The sequence below is a fragment of the Leopardus geoffroyi genome, chromosome A1 (assembly GCF_018350155.1).
Source record: "Leopardus geoffroyi isolate Oge1 chromosome A1, O.geoffroyi_Oge1_pat1.0, whole genome shotgun sequence".
In the NCBI taxonomy this organism is placed as follows: domain Eukaryota; kingdom Metazoa; phylum Chordata; class Mammalia; order Carnivora; family Felidae; genus Leopardus; species Leopardus geoffroyi.
The window spans coordinates 46405001-46425835 of NC_059326.1; the positions used below are offsets into that span (position 1 = coordinate 46405001).

General features: G+C 36.4%; 1 protein-coding gene across 2 annotated transcripts in view; it reads right to left on the reverse strand.

Moving 5' to 3' along the window:
• DACH1 (dachshund family transcription factor 1) overlaps positions 1-20835 on the reverse strand; it is a 436009-nt gene that overhangs the window by 187157 nt on the left and 228017 nt on the right. For both annotated transcript variants that reach the window (XM_045478718.1, XM_045478710.1), the window contains exon 3: positions 7859-8020. In XM_045478718.1, the coding sequence (XP_045334674.1) occupies positions 7859-8020 (162 nt within the window). The remainder of the gene's footprint in view (positions 1-7858; positions 8021-20835) is intronic.

Sequence of the window (20835 nt, forward strand, 5' to 3'; positions counted from 1 at the left end):
TAAATGCTCTCAATCTCCTGGAATGTGGTAGAGTCTACCATACAACATATCCAAGTAGATAGAAATCCCATTTCCTTATGTCTTATGATTACAAGAGTAGAGCACCAACTAAAATAATTCAATTTACATTTCTTAATATGAAATGCTTGAATTATCAGGCTTACTTCATTATCCTGTCATTAGTAGGAACAAGCAATATTAAAACTAAAGCAAAAACATTAGGCTAATATTTTCTAATTATGTTCTTCAACTGTCCATATAAATTAAAAAACTTCAGGAAAATGAAGCAAACACTGAAAAAAAAGTGGAAACATTCTCTGCACTCCACTTATCTATGCCGTGAAATATATTTAATAATTTACACAAGAAGCTAGTTCTTGTTACTGATCAAACTCTAATGATTTTATTAATATGTAAGCATGGATTCAGAAATATATGCTCAAAAATTTTTTAATGAGAAAAGTGTTCTTTTCAAAACAGAAATGTATTTTTTTCCACAGTCACCTGTTATGATCACTGGTGTTTCTATTCTTTCGTATAACCAATAAAGATCAAAAATGTCATGACAGAAAATGGAAAATGATGCCATCCACTTTCTAGAGAAAATCACAAAAAAGGGCCTAATAAAATGACTAGTTTATAACACACTCACATGTCATTTTAAAATAATCTAATTTAAAGCCATCTTATATTTTTTGTGAAACTATTCATAATTCTTCCACAAGAACATTACAACATAAATTCTTGTCCAGTTACTTCCAACTCTAATGAAATGGAGATATATATATCAATATATATATAGATACATATATAGATATCTATATAACTATATATAGATATCTATATATGTATCTATATATATATTGATATATATATCAATATATATAGATACATATATAGATATCTATATATAACTATATATATATATATATAACTATATATAGATATCTATATATGTATCCACATACACAGTATAAGGGTATAAAATTCTATATCATCTTTTTTTCTTACATTCAAAATAAATATGTTCTACCCTTATGTATTATATGTAATGGTTACAGTTATATGTGAAATTATGTATTAAAATATACTCAATGGTGCCTTGTTTTGGACATTTATGTTATTTTAGGTTTAGATTTTATTTTAGAAATCACCATAAAGTATACTTTTTTGTCTTTTATCTTCTATGGTGTTTTGAAAAATCAAAGAATGTTAGAGCCAAGAAGGTAACTGAGTGTCGAGCTGCTTATTTATTAATAAGAAAACTGAGAAATTAAGAGACTTATCTAAGTAGCTATGTTATTTATTAGCTGTGTTATTACTAGAAGCAAAGTCTTCTGACATATTTTGCTTCCTGCTCTCCCACCTCAGTTTGTGAATGCATCTAAAAGGACTTATCTTGGTCATGCTAGAAGATGTTTAAATTTTAGACAGTGATTTTTGATAATTTTGTTTCAAGTTAGCTGTTTATTCTTTATATTTTCACATTAGATAACCATACTTAAAACATATAATGATGAAAATGCCAGAAATATTAAATACCCACAAATGCATTAAAATTTATGAAAGAGTAGCTTACCACTTCTTAGTTTTTTAATGTTGGGGTAACCAATTTTGTGTGAAATGTCAGGATATGAAGACATCTTTTGCATAGGGAATGATGTGAACCATATGGCTTATTCACAATCGATTGAATTACAAACCATGGCAGTTCCTACACTTTTAAGAGATGCTTATGTGGTCCTTCCATTAAAATTCCACTAATGTGACATTTGTGAAAAGGTTTATGTTTGGATATACTTCCCTCACCATATGTGAAGTCACAGGGCAAAAGCATTGATTTAAAGTGTTTATATATAAATTGACAGCTATCAGTTCTAAAATATTTCTCATTTCACATGTCAGAATCTTTTTGGCCTTTTAGGGTAGTCCTGTGTGTGTTTCCATGTTTACAAGATCCTGGCTGTTAATATTGTTAAATTTACTCATCAGACAGGAAGAAGGATCTTACAAATCATTGTTAGGCAGAGAAACATTAAGAAAGTTTGAAAAAAAAAAACTTTCCACATTAAATCTGTTAAACAATGGCAAATTTCTTATGAATCAGTGATACTGTAATTGAACTGGAGACATTTTTAGAGCAAGCTTGCTCTGGCTTTTTCACCCTCCGATTTGGAATCTGCTCACAGTACTGCCAGCTTAACCAAAAAGGATTAACTCTCATATCCAACTGAGAACACAGATAATTCTCAGTAATTGGTAAAAAATGAAGATGAATGGGGCTGAGAGATAAGGAGCAATTAGCTCATCAGCAGTTACAGCTGTGCACTCAATCCGGATCCATCTCTTGAGCCTCGGCCCCTTTTAAAGAACCTAAGCAGAATAAGCATAGGACACCCCTCCCCAAAAAATTGCTGTACCTGCCCATCATTTCTCTAGTCTTCCATTTTATTTCCTTACTATACAAAGACACCTGTCATAGCATGCTATGTAAATTACTACCTCTCTCAGGACCTATGTCTAAAGCCAATCTTCTTTTTAAACTTTTTTTTTTATAACAGAAACCAAATGACTACTGTAGACACTCTTAAATTCCCTGTCAATCGTTTCATTATAGCAGCATCATCTGTTTGAAAATATAAGCAATTCCCTCATCTAATTATAGGAAGGATTTGAGGTTCATTAACATTGCCAAGGCAGAGGATCCAATGTGCAACTGCAGAGCTCTGCTTGGTGGCCTGTGTTCTCAGTTTCCTTTTATTTGCTTTCTCAAGGTCTCTAAGACTTTTTCCTGAGATCATAAAATTAATTTTTTCCTTCCAAATACACACGTGAGTTAGAAGAAAGGAAATGACTACAGTATAAACTATTCTACTTCTGTAGGAATGGTTTTTAAAAAAAAGATAAGGGGATGGTCAGCTGGGTAAGATAATTTTATCTCCTATCTGCCTGGCTTTTTTTTTCCCCACTCATTTTTTGTTGTTGTTGCTGTTGTTATTGTTGCTGGTTGATGGACAGAAATAACAATTAAGGAATATCATGGAAGAACACAGCTGTTCATCCCAAACTCAAGTTCTTGTGTTTACTTGAACCTCCTACATCGTTGTTAACTATTGCAAATTTAAGAAAACGAAAACGAATCGTACATTTTGGGCATGTGAAATGCGTTCAGTTTGTGGATCACTGCATCAGTGTCCCCTTGCTTGTGTTCCACAGTGTTCAGAAAGAGACATTCTGAAGTCTTAAGATGACTTCACTTCCTTAAAGAAATAACAGCAGTTAGGGGGTTCTGCCTATAGTTTAAACAATGAGATTTTCTTGGGACATCTGTTTTGAGATCACATTTTGAATAGATATGAACTCATTTCCTACTAAGCAAGCAATCTACTATTGTTGATAGCTGTTTACCAGTTCTATGAGTCAGATATTAGCTAGTGGCAAAGGTCCCTCTTAAATCCTCCGAGTATTCTTTAAACTGTGTACATAGTGTTTTCCTTAAATAAAATGTTAAGAGAAGGTAAAAATGCAGTCTTTTCCTGCCTCTTGGTAAATTATAGTCCACAAAGTCTTGCACTTGGGAATAATATTTAATGTATTTATCTTTAAAGAGTCATTTCCTTTGTTGTCATTAGTTAAGGGAATAAGATACTAGGTTTAGCAAGTATTTAAATAACATAGAAACTACTGAGATGCTCACTATGTCAATATTTATACAGCATTTAAAAACTAGAAGTAAAAATAAGTTTCCTTTATTTAGATTAAATCGATTGTGATTAATTTAGTATCCTCAAAAATGTGCATGATTCTCAAAAAAAGATAAGCAGATAAAAACACAGCTATAGATACTATGGAATTGACCTTGGGTTCACCGGTTTTAAATTCTACCTTTCCAATATCCCAGTCCCAATTTCCAAACGGCATTTTTTTAAGCTGGTTATGTAGATCAGTCCTTAAAGCAAAAAAATAGCAATTTATCTGGCCTGTATGTTGTGGATAGTGTTGCCACTAAAAAGAATCCAGGACATTTTTCCTTCTTATCTGCGATGTAGCTCATATCAGCCAACCTGTCACAAGATAGTACTTGATATAAACAAGAGATTGCAAAGACATCTCAGTAATCAATATCAGGATGGCTACAGTATGGAAACCCCAACCAGTGCATATCATTTGTCTCGGCATCTATTTCTATGGCCAAATGAAGCATTAATTCAAATCATAAATCTATGGTGATTTAAATCTGGGAATGAGCACCTGCCTGCTTTAATGATTTATTTTGTACATTTCAGTAAGCAGGAGATTTGTCCATATGAACTGACAGGTCACCTTCAGATGCCAGGAGCAGACTGTTTATCACCATGCAGACTAGCATCTCATCTTAGCAAGTAAATATTAAACTAAAAGAATCCAATTGATTGTGGATGAGGGAGAATGGAGACACGGCCATATATTTTACTCAGCGTGCTGATGCCTCCCTCGGATCTATCCTGAAGTCCTCACTTCTTCCTAAAGTGATCATTCTGTTGGAGAGATGTGAGCTCAAGGTTACCATGTAAAGTTGGGACATAAAATAATTATGTATCAGTGTCACAGATTTCTTTAAACACCTTTTTTTTGGCTAATTTTTACAATTCATAATAAGAACCAAAAGGAGTCATGTGTAATAAAAAATCTCTCTTCACCTCACTAAATGGAATCAAACCAGGCAAAACCAAAATCTGTTCTCTGGGGCAATAAGGATTTCCTTATGACTCAGGTGGCGGTGGAGGGGGGAATAATGTTCCTACATAGGAAAGTCTAAAACTTTTAACAGAACTCGCGAGCCAGAGGAGTATGAGAGAAAAAAGAAACCTGAATTGATTTCAAAAACGTCACTGTATTGGGGCATGGCTGAGCAGCAACGATACATCATGTAAGTAGCACCTCTCCGAGGGGTTTCACTCCTTCAAAGAGACAATTGATAGATTCATGAGAGTACTAAGTTTGTATTCTGAAATATAGGCCTTTCAGATTCTTGGGATCCCTCCTGGAATTCATCTGCTTCAGTACCACTTCCTAAGCACCTCATGCCCGCCGAAGCTCCCGGATGTAGTACATCCTGTTATGACTGCCTACTTATGTAGCCATCCCTCCCATAGACTGTATGCCCCCTGAGCGCCGGGACTGTATTATCATCATTTGATGTTACTAGAATGAGTGACAATCAAATGCACAACAAAATCCAAATGAGTGACAATCAAATGCACACAACAGCTCCCCCCAAAATTTACTCATAGGCCTGCAGCTTAATAGACACCTAACAGAGAGTAGAAAAACAGGAAAGGAAGCGAGAAAGGAAGTGAGAAACACTTGATAAATAGGATCTCCTGTAGTTCTCATGATGTAGATATTATTATGCCATTTTCCAGATATGGAATGTTAGGCTCAGAAAGTTTACAGAACTTCCCAAAGCCACAGAAGAGGTAATTGCTGAACACTTACCAGGAGACAGGGACTGCTGGCAGAATCTTAGAAGACTGGGGGCCAGATAAAGCAACTGCTCTGTTCAGCCACTATTTTGGTCTGTGCAGGCTCAACCCCATGGTGCCCTGGACTTTCCCTCCCCTTCCTCCCCTACCCCTCCACCAAACTCTCCTGTCTTGATGTCTAGAAAAAGGAGGGGGATGGGCTCTGGAAGTATAATAAATCATAAATTCTTAGAGGGCAGTGGTATTTGAGAAAAGAATAAAAAATGACAATGACAACATTTTACTCCCAAATCAGCTACAGATATCTAACAGAAATGATCTACATGCCTCAAGACTAGCAGTAACACCAATGTTAACACACTCTAAAAATATTAAGACTCTGTAGGAAAATTCAAACTTCTGCTCTTGACTCAAATTGGTGTTGGATGGGGCGGGGGTCAAAACTAAAAAACAATCTAAACTACCAACTAAATACCCTGATAGAAGAAAAGTGATAATTTCTTCCAAGTACACAAAAAGGAAAATTCAAATTGTTTCTTTTTAAGTCATTATGGTAGCCCATAAACCACAATTTGGTCACTAGGCAAATGTTAGTCTATAATATCAAGTATTAAATGTATGTCAATGCCTAATTATGAGCCATGTTCTCCTTATCTTATGCCTATTGGTTTTTCCAAAGTCAACTTCTCCTCTGCTGCTCAGGAAACTCAAACAGAGATATCATGCTTTAATATCTTTTGTTTTCAACGTTATTAAATTGCCTAATTTAAATATTCCTCCTCCCAACACCAACTATTAAGAACAGCCTGCATTAAAGGCTCACTCTTCTAAATTTTTAAAAACATTCCAGATTGTTTTGCAATGGTAACTAAAATTTATAGTGGCCAATTACTTGTTTTTAAAAGTGTCTAATTTTGTTCTACTTTATAGGCCAAAGCAAGAGATTGCTTATTTAAAAAAATGTACTTAAGAGTTCCAAAAAGAGAATTATAATTCATTCACTTTACTTCAAAACTGTTTTTAGTGTTTAAAAGTCTGAATTTATGTGTGTGAACCATGACCTTAACAACCCTGCTGCCCTCCATCCTGTCCCTAGAAGCACTGCAAATGCAAGCCCTCATGTTTTTCTTCATCCCTTCCAGCTGTAAAGCCATGGCTTTGGCTCTCTTTCACATCTTTTCAACCTTCTAAGAATTGCCACCACTTTCTTTATAACCTATTCTCAAATCAAACGCATTATTGCCACGCCTTTGTTACTTCTCTTGTGTGGTGCTATGGAAAAATTCTATTTATTTTTTTTTTCCTTTTTTACATTAGAAGCCACCCTTTGGCATCACTGAAGCAATGGTAGTTTGTGTTTTGTGTTTTGTGTATATATTTAGAAATTACTGCCTACTCGAACATTCACATCTAGTGTATGCTTCCATGAACTGTTGTATGAATGATTATTACTGAAATCCCTTACATGCCCTTAACTATCTGACATTAGACAGAAGTAGAGAGCTGCTGATTATCTAAAGAAATAATCTATTAGCATACTGCATGGAAAAGAAAATTTAATTGAACTGCCATAAATTATTGCATCCTTCATGAAAATATGTTGGATATAGTATCTTACACATCTCTTGTAGTCTCCCCATTTCTCTTGTTAAATTATAATTTGAGCAGGATTTCTACATTTTAAAGAGAAACAATACAGTGCAGTGGCGGAATACAATGCTTTATCTCACCAACACATAGATGCTAAAGATATCATCAATAAAAAAGTTAACTCACATTTGAAGTTGTGTTTGAAAAAACAAACTACTCAAACGAACTCTGAGAAGAGAAAGGTGTTGGTTTTGGTTTAAATGGTGACTATTAATTTTTCCTCTCTTTCTCCACATCTCATGAAAGAAAAAAAAATCAAGAAAATTCAAAGTTGTACATGCACGACGAGAAAGATTGGTTATAGTTGTTTATAGAATGAATTGTCAACATTATTCTTATTCTTGGCAGCACATGAAAGGGTTAAGTTTATATGTTCCACTGCTGATGCAAACATATTTGATAACACATCCATTAGGAATCAAAAAGATAAAGTATGGGTTTGTTTGTAAATATTCTTGTCACCATACCTGTAATCAATCTTTTAAAATTCTGATTATTAGCACTTAATCGTGGTACAAAAGATGTAAACTAAGTGTTAGTAGAAGTTGCCTACATGAAGTTGATCATATAGCAAAAAATTATGTCGTTAATTATTTAGTCAGAGTGCATGTTGTTAGAGGGACAAAATCGTATCTCCAAAATATACACTGTGTTTGAAGCTAAAAACGAATAGTATTGTTCTGGAAAAGAAAGTAATTTGATAGCGACATGATCACAAAAGTTTCCGTGAACATAAAACTTACCAACACTTGAATTCATGTCGCCATTTTCAGAATCTGCTCCATGTTGGTTATTACTGGCATGATAGTTGCTCATGGCTTCCAATTTGATTTTTTTCACCTTCATTGCTTCGGCGATGGCTGCGTTGGTAGCAGCGGCCGCTGCTGCAGCTGCTGCTGTCAGACCTTAACAGAATAAATTAAAAACAAGGTAATTCACATTCTGATCTTTTCATGTAGTAGCCCATGTACTTTGTAGAGCACACATACAAACATATTAGAGGATCTGATTCCTTCATGCCACACTCTGATAACATATATTCATTCCCGACTAGCCAGTGAAACAACATTGATATAATGGGGAGGATGCACTGTAAACTCTCAAACCAAATATTAGCAGAGACATAATTCATACATAGAAGGAGAGGAGTAGAAATGCATCCAGAATCCTCTCTCAAACAGATCAATTAGAATATGTTATTCTCTGCTTAAAATCCTCCACAGCTGCCTGGAGGCGGGAGTCTGAACTGCTCAGCTCAATTCATAAAACCTTTCACTAAAAAATGTAAACCTACCTAATCACTCCATTTCCGCATCCTCAGGCCCCCCTCCAGCTACCTGAACATGCCACCAATACGCGTACATACCCTGCTTCTTCTGTGCTTTCACACATACCACTCCCTTTGTCTGGAACGGCCTTGCTCCACAGCTCACTTCCCTGACCTCTCATCCCCCAGCCTTCTAGCCCCAGGGTTAACACTTTTAACCACTGTGCCATGTTTGTCCAGAACAGTTCACCTCTGTTCATCCAGAGAACAGGAGGTAGATAGGAATGGACGTGAGACTAGAAATAGAATTTGAGGCCAGATTATGGAAGAGCAGAAAGCTAAGGCCATGCTTTATGTACAGGCTATAGATAGCCAGAGAGGTTTTGGAGGAAGGGAGTGGTTGGCTTTCCTTAAACGTGTGAACTTTTACCAAGTGAGTTCACTTTATCCTGGCATCCCTCTCCTGTAAAATGGCAGACACTGCAATACCTGAATAATCTCCCCTAATTCTGAAACTTTAGCAGTCTAGGAGAGGATATAGATATCCCTGCTCCCCATACTCTTTTTGCTATGGCTGCTTCAGAGTTTCTGACTACGGTGCTTCAACTCGGTTTGAATTTATCTGTGTGATTTATTTCCACTCCCAGCTGGTGGATTAGAGACTGAACACCTCTCTCCTCTTTTCCTCCCCACTAATCATCGCTTCTAGTTTCTACAGCAAATGTTACAGCCTCAGAAATTATAAGAAAGTCTTTTTTTCCCCCTAGAAATCTCTGCTTTTTTTTTTTATAGATGTTAGGAGAGCTCACCTTTCCTTCAGATCAGACCAAAGAGGCCTTTTAGCCCAATGCAACAAGACCTTCAGAATGGATCTTTGAGTGAAAAACTGATAACCACCCTCTAAAAAGGCACTGATGTAAACTCAAAGAATTCATCTGGGTCTACACTGTACATTTGTTGCCTTTTAAGTCCCAACTTGAACGGATTCTCTCATCTTCCTATGATTGAATTTACTCCCCAGTTACTCATTTCCTTCAAAGGTGTTTCAGAACATTTTCTTTCCTGTTAAAATTCTCATGTTTCCCAGCAACTCTCTCTTCCTCGATTTTGCCTTGTCACAAATGTGACTATCCTACGTGTCCCTTCCCTTCATTACCCGGTGTGGCCTCATCTCTACCGTATAACACTTGCAGGGTCTTTATCTTTGCTTTATGCAGCAGGTATATCTTGTATTCAAATAAGGAAGATAAAACTACAACTTGAGATCTGACTGTTATTATTATATAGATCTGAATCAAATTCTACTGAATTTGAAACATAACTATGTGTGATATAGCCTTAGACCAGCCATAAAGCCTTTTTGAATATTGTTTCTTCACCTGTAAATTCATTCTATTCGCAAAGGGATAATATGAGGATTAAATGAGATAGACTATGTGAAGAAGGCCACATCATGCTATTAAACACTAGGTATTCTAGTTCCTCAAAAAGCCCAGTCCTAGCCATGATTCTTGCAGGATATGGTGGACTGGCCATAGCCCCCTTAGCTAGAAGAATCTTACTTCTCTCTTTAACCCTTGACTTTTCAAAATATTTTTTTATAATTTTATTTATCTGATCTTACGAATGGTACTCTTCTACTTGTCCACTTGGCAGTTTATCCCCACGGTTTTACATTTCTAATACAAATTTCAAAAGGTATACGGTGGTTCCCCCTCTATCCATGGGAGACATGTTCCAAGACCCCCCCCCCCCATTGGATGCCTGAAACTACAGATAGTACTGAATCTTAGGTATACCATGCTTTTTTTCTATATATACATACATATGACAAACTTTAATTTATAAATTAGGCAGAAAGAGATTCACAACAATAAAATAGAACAATTACAATATACTGTAATAAAAGTTATGTGAATGCAGTCTCTCTCTCCCTCAAAATATCTCATTGTACTGCACTCACACTTCTTATGATGATGTGAGATGATAAATTGCCTACATGATGAGATGAAGTAAGGTGAATGACACAAGCACTGTGACCTGGCATTAGGCTCCTATTGACCTTCTGATGATTTTTCAGAAAGAGGATCATCTGCTTCCAGGCCATGGTTGACCTGGGGACAGGCGAAAGGAAACTGCAGATAAGGGGGACTCCTAGAAGTGTGTGACCCATACATGATAAAACTGAACTATCTAATAATTTTTTATAAGAAGTATTGCACTATTTTTACTTTTATTTGAGAGGGAGGGAGAGCCACAGAGGGAGAGAGGGGGAGAGAGAGAGAGAGAGAGAGAGAGAGAATCTCAGGCAGACTCCATGCTCAGCATGGAGCCCAACGTGGGGCTCGATTCCATGACACCAAGATCATGAATGGACCCAAAATCAAGAGTGGGACGTCAAACCAAATGAACCACCCGGGCTATAATACTTTTAAATACTGAATTGTTAGTCTAGTTTAATGAAGGCAGGAAAAAAAAAAAAAAAAAACTATGACATTTTCAGCAGTTGCTGATTTTAGTTCCACTAACTCATCTGGCTCACAATTCTAACACTTTAATAGCTTTCAAATTCAAGCAATTTTCTCCATTTTCCCGGCTCCCTCTAGTGCCAGCTGCTGCCTTTTCTTCAGTGGAGTCCTGCAATAGCCTCTCAACAGCTTCCCCTTTCCCCGTTTCCAACCTCTTACTACTCATACAGCAGTCAACATAATCTTGTAGAAAGGAAAATCCAATCATGACATTCAATGCCTACTCTTTTTTTTTTTTTTAATTTTTTTTTTTCAACGTTTATTTATTTTTTTGGGACAGAGAGAGACAGAGCATGAACGGGGGAGGGGCAGAGAGAGAGGGAGACACAGAATCGGAAACAGGCTCCAGGCTCCGAGCCATCAGCCCAGAGCCCCACGCGGGGCTCGAACTCACGGACCGCGAGATCGTGACCTGGCTGAAGTCGGACGCTTAACCGACTGCGCCATCCAGGCGCCCCAAATGCCTACTCTTAGAAGCAAGTGGGGCACTTCACATGGCTGTCCGCGCCCTTCACGCTCAGTCCCCTGCCTGTCCACGTAGCACTGTGTGTTCGCCCAGGTCCCACTTCCTCTTTGTGCTACAGACACTTCAGCCTTCTCCCATTTCCTCAAATGGACCACATTCCTTCTTCCAAGCCAGACTGTGTCCAGGTTGTTCCCACTTCTAGAAAAGCTCCCTAATCCCTGTCCCTGCCCCTACCCCAGACCAGCCCCTGTGTCCCTTATCTGATGGCGTAAATATTATGCTCTAGGAGAAGTGAGCTCAGGTTCCTAACTCTTCAATCTACCTGAGAAATAGCTATCAACATTTCAAGAATCAGCTCAAAATATACTTCTTTCAAAATTAAAAAAAATATATGTATTTCTTTATTTTTGAGAGAGAAAGAGCATGAGTAGGGGAGGGGCAGGAAGAGAGGGGGACAGAGGATCTAAAGTGGGCTCTGTGCTAACAGCAGAGAGCCCAATGTGGGGCTCAAACTCAGAAACTGAGATCATGACCTGAGCCTGAGAAAGGCGTTTAACCAATGTGAGCCATCCAGGCACTCCAAAACGTACTTCTTTTAAAGAGCTGACCTTCCCTACCCCTCAAGAGTAGAGCTAGCCATCCACTGGTTTGTGTATGTGACTCTACCATCCTTTGTGCATCAGAATCACTCATGGAGCTTTTAAGCCATGCAAATAGCTGAGCCCTACCCTATGAGGATTCTGGCTGGGACTGCTGCACCTGTATATTTTGGGGTTGAGTTTACTGTTCCTCAGGACATTACAATGTGCAATCTGAGCAGAGAAACTCTTGACTTCTTTAGTGCTCTTTTTTAGGAGGGGGGAGGTTACGTTTAAAGCTAGCTCCTCTAACTAGGTTATAACACCAAAAGGACAGAAATACTTCCTTAATATATGTATCCCAAACATCTACCACAATGCCTGCCACAAACTCTCACAGAATGAAAAAACACTTCTGAGACTAGACTACTTGGAAAGCCACAGGAGAAATATGGTCACTATTTTGACAATATCTGTGTAAGTAATTTAAAGCATTATGTTTATGTTACAATCAATGTGAATATATTAGGAGCAGCAAATTTCATTAATTTAATATAAAGCATGACTCTCCCAAGCTACATCTGCCTAGGGCTGGAGAGGATCACAAAAGGCTCATCCGCCCTCTGTATTTATTGCACTTCCTGTTGGCCTTGCAATGGCCCTTTCAAATCTCTGATGTAATTCTCAAATCCCGCCCCCCCAACTTGCTCTTAGAAAGAAGTCCCATTGTACATTTTGCTCCAAAATTAAGTTGTCTTTGAAAAAAAAATGTTATAAATTCACAAAATAAGTCTCGCTTTTGGTCTATACTTTATAGAGAATTCAAACTGTGAAAACATTTTCATGTAACCAAGAATTGCCTACTTGTGTAAATACTGGGAACCCCTAACATTTACCTCCCTGCCTCACCCTTTTCTTTTTTTTTTTTTTAATGTTTACTTTGAGAGAGAGAGACAGACAGACAGCGAGCAGGGGAGGGACAGAGAGAGAGGGAGACACAGAATCCGAAGCGGGCTCCAGGCTCTGAGAGCCGGATGCACAGAGCCTGATCAGGGGCCTGAACTCACGAGCTGTGAGATCATAACCTGGGACCCTTAACCAACAGAGCCACCCAGGCACCCCTCACTGACCCTTTCTTAAGTGAGAATTTTTGTTATGTCCTCCTTCAGTAGCCCACCTTGAAGTACATTATATTGCAAATTTACCACTGCTTTTAATTCTTCCCAAGCAAGATGAACCATTTTTATCTCAGACTTAGGTAATTCAGTATTTCTTAAAGTGAGAGTCAACATCAAATCCAGCCATCATGCATGGTAGTTAGAGGTTATCTTCTCCAAGGACACAGTCACAGACTGTCTGGGATGGGCTGAGGAATCTGTGTTTTTACCAGTCAACAAACAGGTTGATTCTGAGGGCTTACTGCCCTTAGATTATTTGAGGACAGTAATTTACACTAAAGTGTGTCTGCATCTCATAATCAAAGTTTCTTAACTGAGTAGACATCACAGTTGTTTTCAAAAGCGAGTGTGCTTCAGAATCAACAAGGGAACTTGTTAAAACACAAAATTAGGCTGGACGAAGGAATCATAGTTTGAGATGTACTGCTCTAGTGGGATGCAGACTTTAATAAAAATGAATCTTCGTGTGCCTTTGGCCTACCACAGCGGAAGTGAAAAGGTAAGCCACGTAATGCAGCACGTCGGTATGTTATTGATGCAGCAGTCATGTACATTACTAATTCCAGCAACCACTTACATGCATGAATCTATTTGGCATGTACAATAACTGTTACTGAAAAGCTTGGGTAATCACTTTGGATTCTTGAATTGGTAAGAATTCTTTCTCTCATTGGGGGAAACATAACAAATATATAGAGATAGATATAAGACAGAGAGAGAGAGAGAGAGAAAGAGAGAGAAAGAGAGAGACAGAGTATGTGTGTGTATCGTCATATGAGGAAGGAACAAATGAATGATCTCTTACACTAAGGAATGATTAACCCACCTATCTTACCTCACCAAACTCACTTTTTTATGCTCTCAGAGCACAGTGAAAGTATCTCATACACCAAAACAGAAACACGTACTGAACTGACAAGACAAATATGAAATAATTTCATTTTATTTGAAAAGATTCTAAATCCAGGGGCACCTGGATGACTCAGTGGGTTAAGCACCCGACCTCAGCTCAGGTCATGATCTCACTGTCTGTGAGTTCAAGCTCCATGTTGGGCTCTCTGCTGTCAGCACGGAGCCTGCTTGGGATCCTCTGTCCCCTTCTCTTTCTGCCCTTTGCTCTCTCTCTCACAAGTAAATAAATATTTTTTAAGAATATTAAAAAACATTCTAAATCCAATGTAATTAACAATGGAGACACTTAAATGTATTCTTAAAACTCATTTGGCACTAATAAGATAATGGACTAAGAAACATTTTGTTAAAAAAAGACATTTTCCTTCACAGGAAGGATAGTAAGTCATAGTTTGTATACTGCCAGACCTCCAGTTGGCCCTCACGAAAGGGATTGTATATCAAAACTAGGTTAAAGACCATAAGCCTTATATCATGCAAAAAGATTTAGGTTTCTTTTTCTTTCCTATTAAATCTCCCTATCTCTACATTTACAATTTAAAAGAATAAATAGGCTTTTACACAGAATTTTAAAACACGACTTTTCATATTGTTGTCCGAATTATGATACAAACTCATTTCTGTGGGCTTCATTCTGATCTGCTCCTTCAGAGAAAATTCTGTATTACTTTTCTAACCACATACTGTTAAAAGTTTGGTTTTTTTAATCTTGGCTTATAGATTTCTTTTACTTTCACCCTTTGATGCTCTGCTAAAATCTTTAGTTACTGTCATGGAAATTACTAGTTACCTAAACTATCTATCATGTAGAGGGTAAATACGTGATGGTTAAAAAGCAGCACTCCAAAAGCCATACAAACTTTGGACAACATGCATCAAATTTATCTGGGATACTGCTGCAAGTTATATAATTCCTAAGACTTCAAAATTCTCATCTTTAAAACAGAGATATCAATTCTGACTTGATAGGGATGTTGTGGAGAATAAAGGCAAGATAATATATGCAACAGCATGGGCACATACTAAGCCCTCCACAAATGGTAGTAAATATTATCAAGTAACTCAGAATATCCATCATGTCCTTATGTCTAGTTTTACCCTTGTTCAGTTACTCACAAAAATGCAACTACGACAGAAGCAACCTAACAGTGTGGAGTGAGAATTTAGCCACTTGACAAATGGAAATCTAAAACCCATGCCTCTATCTAAACATTTCATTTAGTAGTCTACATTGATCACATTTATCTTAAAATCACTAAATCTCCCCTCTGTGCTCTATTGATACAAAGCCTTCCCTACTTCAAATTCAATATCCTAAAACCAATCCATGGGTTTATCATTTGGAAGAGAGGCAGGCATTGTCACCACTTAAGAGTCTTATTTTACTTTGCAAAGATAGCATTTTTCTTCTGCTTTCAACTTTTATCAAAACAGCCTTTAAATCTTTCAAATGTCATATACAATCCTGACCAGCCTTTCTAAAATAAGGAAAAATATCCCCATTCTATTTCTTTCAAATAAGTTAGTACTCCTAGTGATAAAGAGTAGATTACAACTATAGATTATAAATATCAATAAAAGAGACATATTGCTGTCAAATTCTTTCTCTGATCTGTTTGTTTGCTCATTAACTTGAAAGGTCCAATCTTTGATCTTTGGTTTCAAAGACATCAAGATGACTTCCAAATGTTTGATATGTTGTCTACTTTTACATCACATTCCATATAAAATGTATTTCCCAAAAGCTAATGGTTAAATAAAATGAGTTCTATGTAAGAGATAGTAAGCAGTCAAAGCTTCTATATGATAGACTTTTTATTAGTCTATGTCACTTCACCCAAATTTAGAAGAAACCATTTTAAAGATGCAGTAGATTATAGCCAATGGTAGTTATTATTAATATTCTGGAATTGATAAGTTATTTATGTCTGGCATTCTTCCTACTGATTATTCAGGGAGACAGGCGGCTTATAAATATCTCATCACTCCACCGTCACAGAAATTTCATCGACAGTGCTCATGCACAGCTATTAGCAATATGAATCTAACCATTACAAGAAGGAGGAAAATCGAACATGTGGCATTAATACGCAGTCCTGGTTCCTAACCATCTGATAGGCAGATGGTGTGAAGCGGATTCTCCAGCTGAAATGAAGGGGCACATCATTTAAAACCTTGTTTGCATTCTAACTGATATCAGTGCCATATTGATATACATGATACATCATGGCAGTATTTGAACAATCTAGTTTGTTTCAGTCATAAATGTTTACTGCCTTGTTTTTTTTTTAATCTTATAAGCATGTTCAGAAGAGTGTATTTTTAATTTATGAAACCTATTGTTTACTTCTGTTGAACTAGAAGATTAGTGGAAAGCAGGAATATTAAATTACTTCAACCACAGCAATATAACCAAGACAGACGAATAAAGTAGGTTTCTATTTTCAATAAAGGATGTTAGTAAAAGAGTTTTAAAATTAGCCCAGGCATTTTGCACATTAAATGCATTTATTCATTTAAACCTCCTGGCTGCCCTCCCCCCCAAGTGGCATACAGAGAAACTTAATGCTTTACATAGCCATTCATTTAAAACTCTCACTGTGTGCAATTAATCTTGTCCAACAATTCAATTCAGAAAGTAAAACATCAAAAAGCATAGTTCAATTCAACAGTCATTACTGTGAAGTAATCTTTCTGCTCCTGACAGTTCCTATAGACTCTTTGCAAAACTCGGTGGAAGGTGCATTGTAAGCTCCATATAAGTTTGAATTACAACTCAGTTGAAATCACTCCAAGTCTTAGAAGAACTTTTGGCTCAATATAACAACTTAAAAATACCAGTACCCTTTTTTCACCCTGTTTTCTTCCAATCCTTGTTTAAATACCATCTGTCTAAAAAACTGACACTAATTTTCAGTTATTTATTTTTTCGATACTTTCTAAATAAAGGGAAATTGTGATTGAAATATACCTGTACTCACCCTTGAATGATTAATAACAGACATGATAAGCAACTGGAATAAGCAACTTAATTGTGAATCAGAATAGACTGAAGATTTTGAATGTGAATGTGTCTCCTAATGTCCATTAGACTGACTTTTCTTGCCCTTTAAAACACATTTATATTCTGCAGAGAAAAGGGAAATTGATCTTTAAGGCCATTAATGGAAACACTCCCTACACCAGTTTTCAGCTTTTCAATTGATTTAATTAGATTTTTTAAATGTTTGGATTAACAAAACCCCCCACTAATTTGGAGATACATATGGAAAGAGTTTATTATAATATTGATAATAATAATCAATCAAATAGACATCAAATTTAGCACTCTTATTCTGAATAGCTTAAAATCTCAAGCCCTCAGAGCAAAGGAATAGTAGTAGTGAAGTCGGTGGAGGGAACACCATGGAGATGTTATGTTATTTGGCCATGTGTTAAATCACTGAGGAATTTTTTTCAATTCTTTTCTTTTCTTTTTTTTTTTTTTTTTTTGAGAGAGAGAGTTGGATGGGGCAGAGAAAGAGGGAGAGAGACAATCGCAAGCAAGCTCCGTGCCGTCAGCACAAAGCCTGACGCAGGGTTCCATCTCATGAACCGTGAGATGACGACCTGAGCTAAAAAGCCAAGAGTCTTATGCTTAACCAACCGAGCCACTCAGGCGCCCCTCCATGGAAGTTTTTGAAGCATTCGACTTCTGATCACTAACTCACAGAATCAAGCTGAAACACAATTAATTCAAAATTTTAAATTACTACAGCTTAAAATAAGAAAATAGGTAATGTTTAAAACGTTGAACTCGGGCACAAAAAGCTCTTGAATATAAAATTCTCACTTTTACTCCATCTGTTAACATTACTGCCTTTAGAAAAATAGTTAACAGCCACTCAGGGTCTAGACTTATAAAACATGGAGACGAAAAAGACTATCTAATGCGACCCTTTTATTTTACTGATGATGAAACTTAAGGTCAGTGAGGTTAATCATTTCTATAAAGTCACACCATTAAATAATGATAGAGTGATCCCAATTCCCTTAACTCCCAGTGCAGCATTGACCACACTGACTCTGTCAATAAATGTAAAAAGAAAAGTACAGAATACTGTAAACCAAGGGATCACTGAAAGAAAATGAATCCCCTTTGCTCAAGTAGCTTATAGACGGCATAGGAAGTCAAGGGTATAGATACTCAGATGATGTCAAAAGTAAAAGCTGAATGGAAACCAATTTGACAATAATTTTCATACATTAAAAAAAAAAGAAAGTAAAAGCTGACTTCATTTAGAAACCTGACCAAATTGTTCATTTGGAATTCAGTTTTATAGAATTTAGAATATATCTGCCACAGAAACAATGGTCTTTCCACTTTGTGCACAAAGCTTTCAACCTGGACTACAGGTAAAATACAGTATTTATATTAGCCTGAGTCCTCTATTTACAGCACAACAAGAACAAAAGAGAAGAGCAAATAATTATTTTCCTATGTCCTGAACATAGAACAAACTCTAAATAGAAACAAACAGAAATAGGTAAACTTTGACTCCAATTTTCTTTAAAGCACCCTTATTATTATTCCATCTCCAATAAACTGTTCTTTAGATGTCCTCATGTTTGTCTAAGGAGCAATTCATTTTACTACTCACGTGACTCAATCACCCCAAATTACTCAGTGCATTGACTCCAGGCAGGTGCTTCGTACTAGCCTGAGAATAACTGACAGTGTGTGACATTCTGAAAGGATGTTTTTTAAAGAGGCTACTTGTCAATATATCGGTGACAGTTCAGGCAGTACAATAAGTGAAAAGAGGAAATGGTGTCATAAATTTAATTTCCTGCAAAAGAGTCACCTCATTGGCATTTTAGCCTAAGAATAATCTCCCCAAATGTTCAACTATGTTTCTCAACACCATGTAAATCCTCTCCTAAATCCTTTGATACTTCAATAAGTCTCTTTTTTTTTCTTTTTCTAGAAATCAGGTAGCATGTGGTTGTTGGTGAGAAGGGGAGAGGAGATAAGAAAAAAGTGTTGTAGAGGTGGCCATTTCTTACATGAAAGTCTTGTTTATGGGGAGTTATCCAATAGAAGTAACTGGAAAAGGTATGACAACACACTTCTTCTGATATAGTAATATATACTTTTTTTTTTCCAAGGAAAAGACTCAGGAAGAAATGTAATTATACACACACACACACACACACACACACACACACACAATCACTTTGTAAACAGAAGTCAGGTTCTGGGTTGGGAACAACAGACAGCCATGTTCACTGAAAAGCAACAGGAACAGAGGGACTAGTTGAGGCAGTATATTCTTCACCCTTTTGTCATTAAGTTTTAATATTTATGTCAACATTTCATTGAATTGACATAATCAGCCTAAAAGTTAGCTATTTTCCTCATTTGTTTACAAGGTAAATGTGAATGGTGATAGGCCAGTTGTAGTACTTGGAAAAACAGGTTTTTGGTTTAAGTTTTAAAGTTGGATTACAGAAAAGAACAATCCTAATTGATTTAGAAGAATACGTACTGCCATGTGATAGGGAAATTACAAAAGAAATATAGGTTATAGTTCATAGTCTCAAGTGATTGCCATCTCCTAGACAGTGGGCCGTTAAACAGATGAAGTCTCTACCTTGGCACCTCATTGTAATCATAGTCAACTAACTTAATTATTTTTAGCACAAAAATCACTTAAATTGTCTGATTTTGAGGCAATCTTGTAGTTTATCACTCAAGAAATAAATGCCATCTATCTTTAAAACGATTTCCCTTCTGAGGTTGCATTAGTATATGCAACCCAGCTCACCTAGGAACAGAGAAGGTGGATGTCGACGAACGACTACCAATGGTTGTTATTACTCATGTTTCCTTTTTTGCTACAAAAATCATAATGACAGAAAGAACCACTTAATTCCTAAGATGGCAAGAAATGTGAGTCTTTTGTGTATTCTCATAGAAACTCACTTTATTTCAAAACAACTGTAAATCACAGCAAATCTCAATTTTCCTTATAGCCCTTACTTTAGGAGCAAAGTCTGCAGTTATACTGATCCAGTGGCTTCTCTTGACCTAATTTATGTTGTACCATGAGATTCTATTAAAAGAAACTAAATCACTGCAGTAGATTTATTCACCTTAAATAATTTAAGCTAATTGAAAAAGAACCAAACTAAAACTAAAACACTTCTCTCAAGCATTCAACTCCTGCATGTCAATTAGTAATTTAAACAACCAGCTAATCACAACAGCTTTATGAGAAACACGGACCTGTGCTGTGTACACATTTCTCTACCTCCACTGAGTTGAAGACTGAAACAAATATCAGTTCTGAGCCTGAAAGTATGTGTATCTGTTCTGTAGTAATTAGGCAATTCCAATAAAATAGTTTCACAGATGGAGCAAAGATTTTTCTCAATCTTCCTAAACAATTCTTAAAAGAATACATAGAAAAATGAGAGAGACACCTGGAAAAGCACTCTTCCAGCAAGGAGTGATGGCATTCCAAACTTATAACGTGACTTAAGTAAAATGAAATTAAAAACATTATTGTTATTCACAAAGGTTACCACATAATGACCAGAAACTGGTTCCTAATTCCGAATGGGTTGACTTCAAAATTAAGAACCTGCCTTAATATTATTATTATTATTATTATTATTATTATTATTATAGTTTATTTTTGCGACATTGCTTCTCGTTAAAAGTTATTAAATATTATTGTGATTTAAGATACGTTAATAGTGGCTCATAATGTTATCCCAAATTATAATATTCTGATTGTCCCATCATT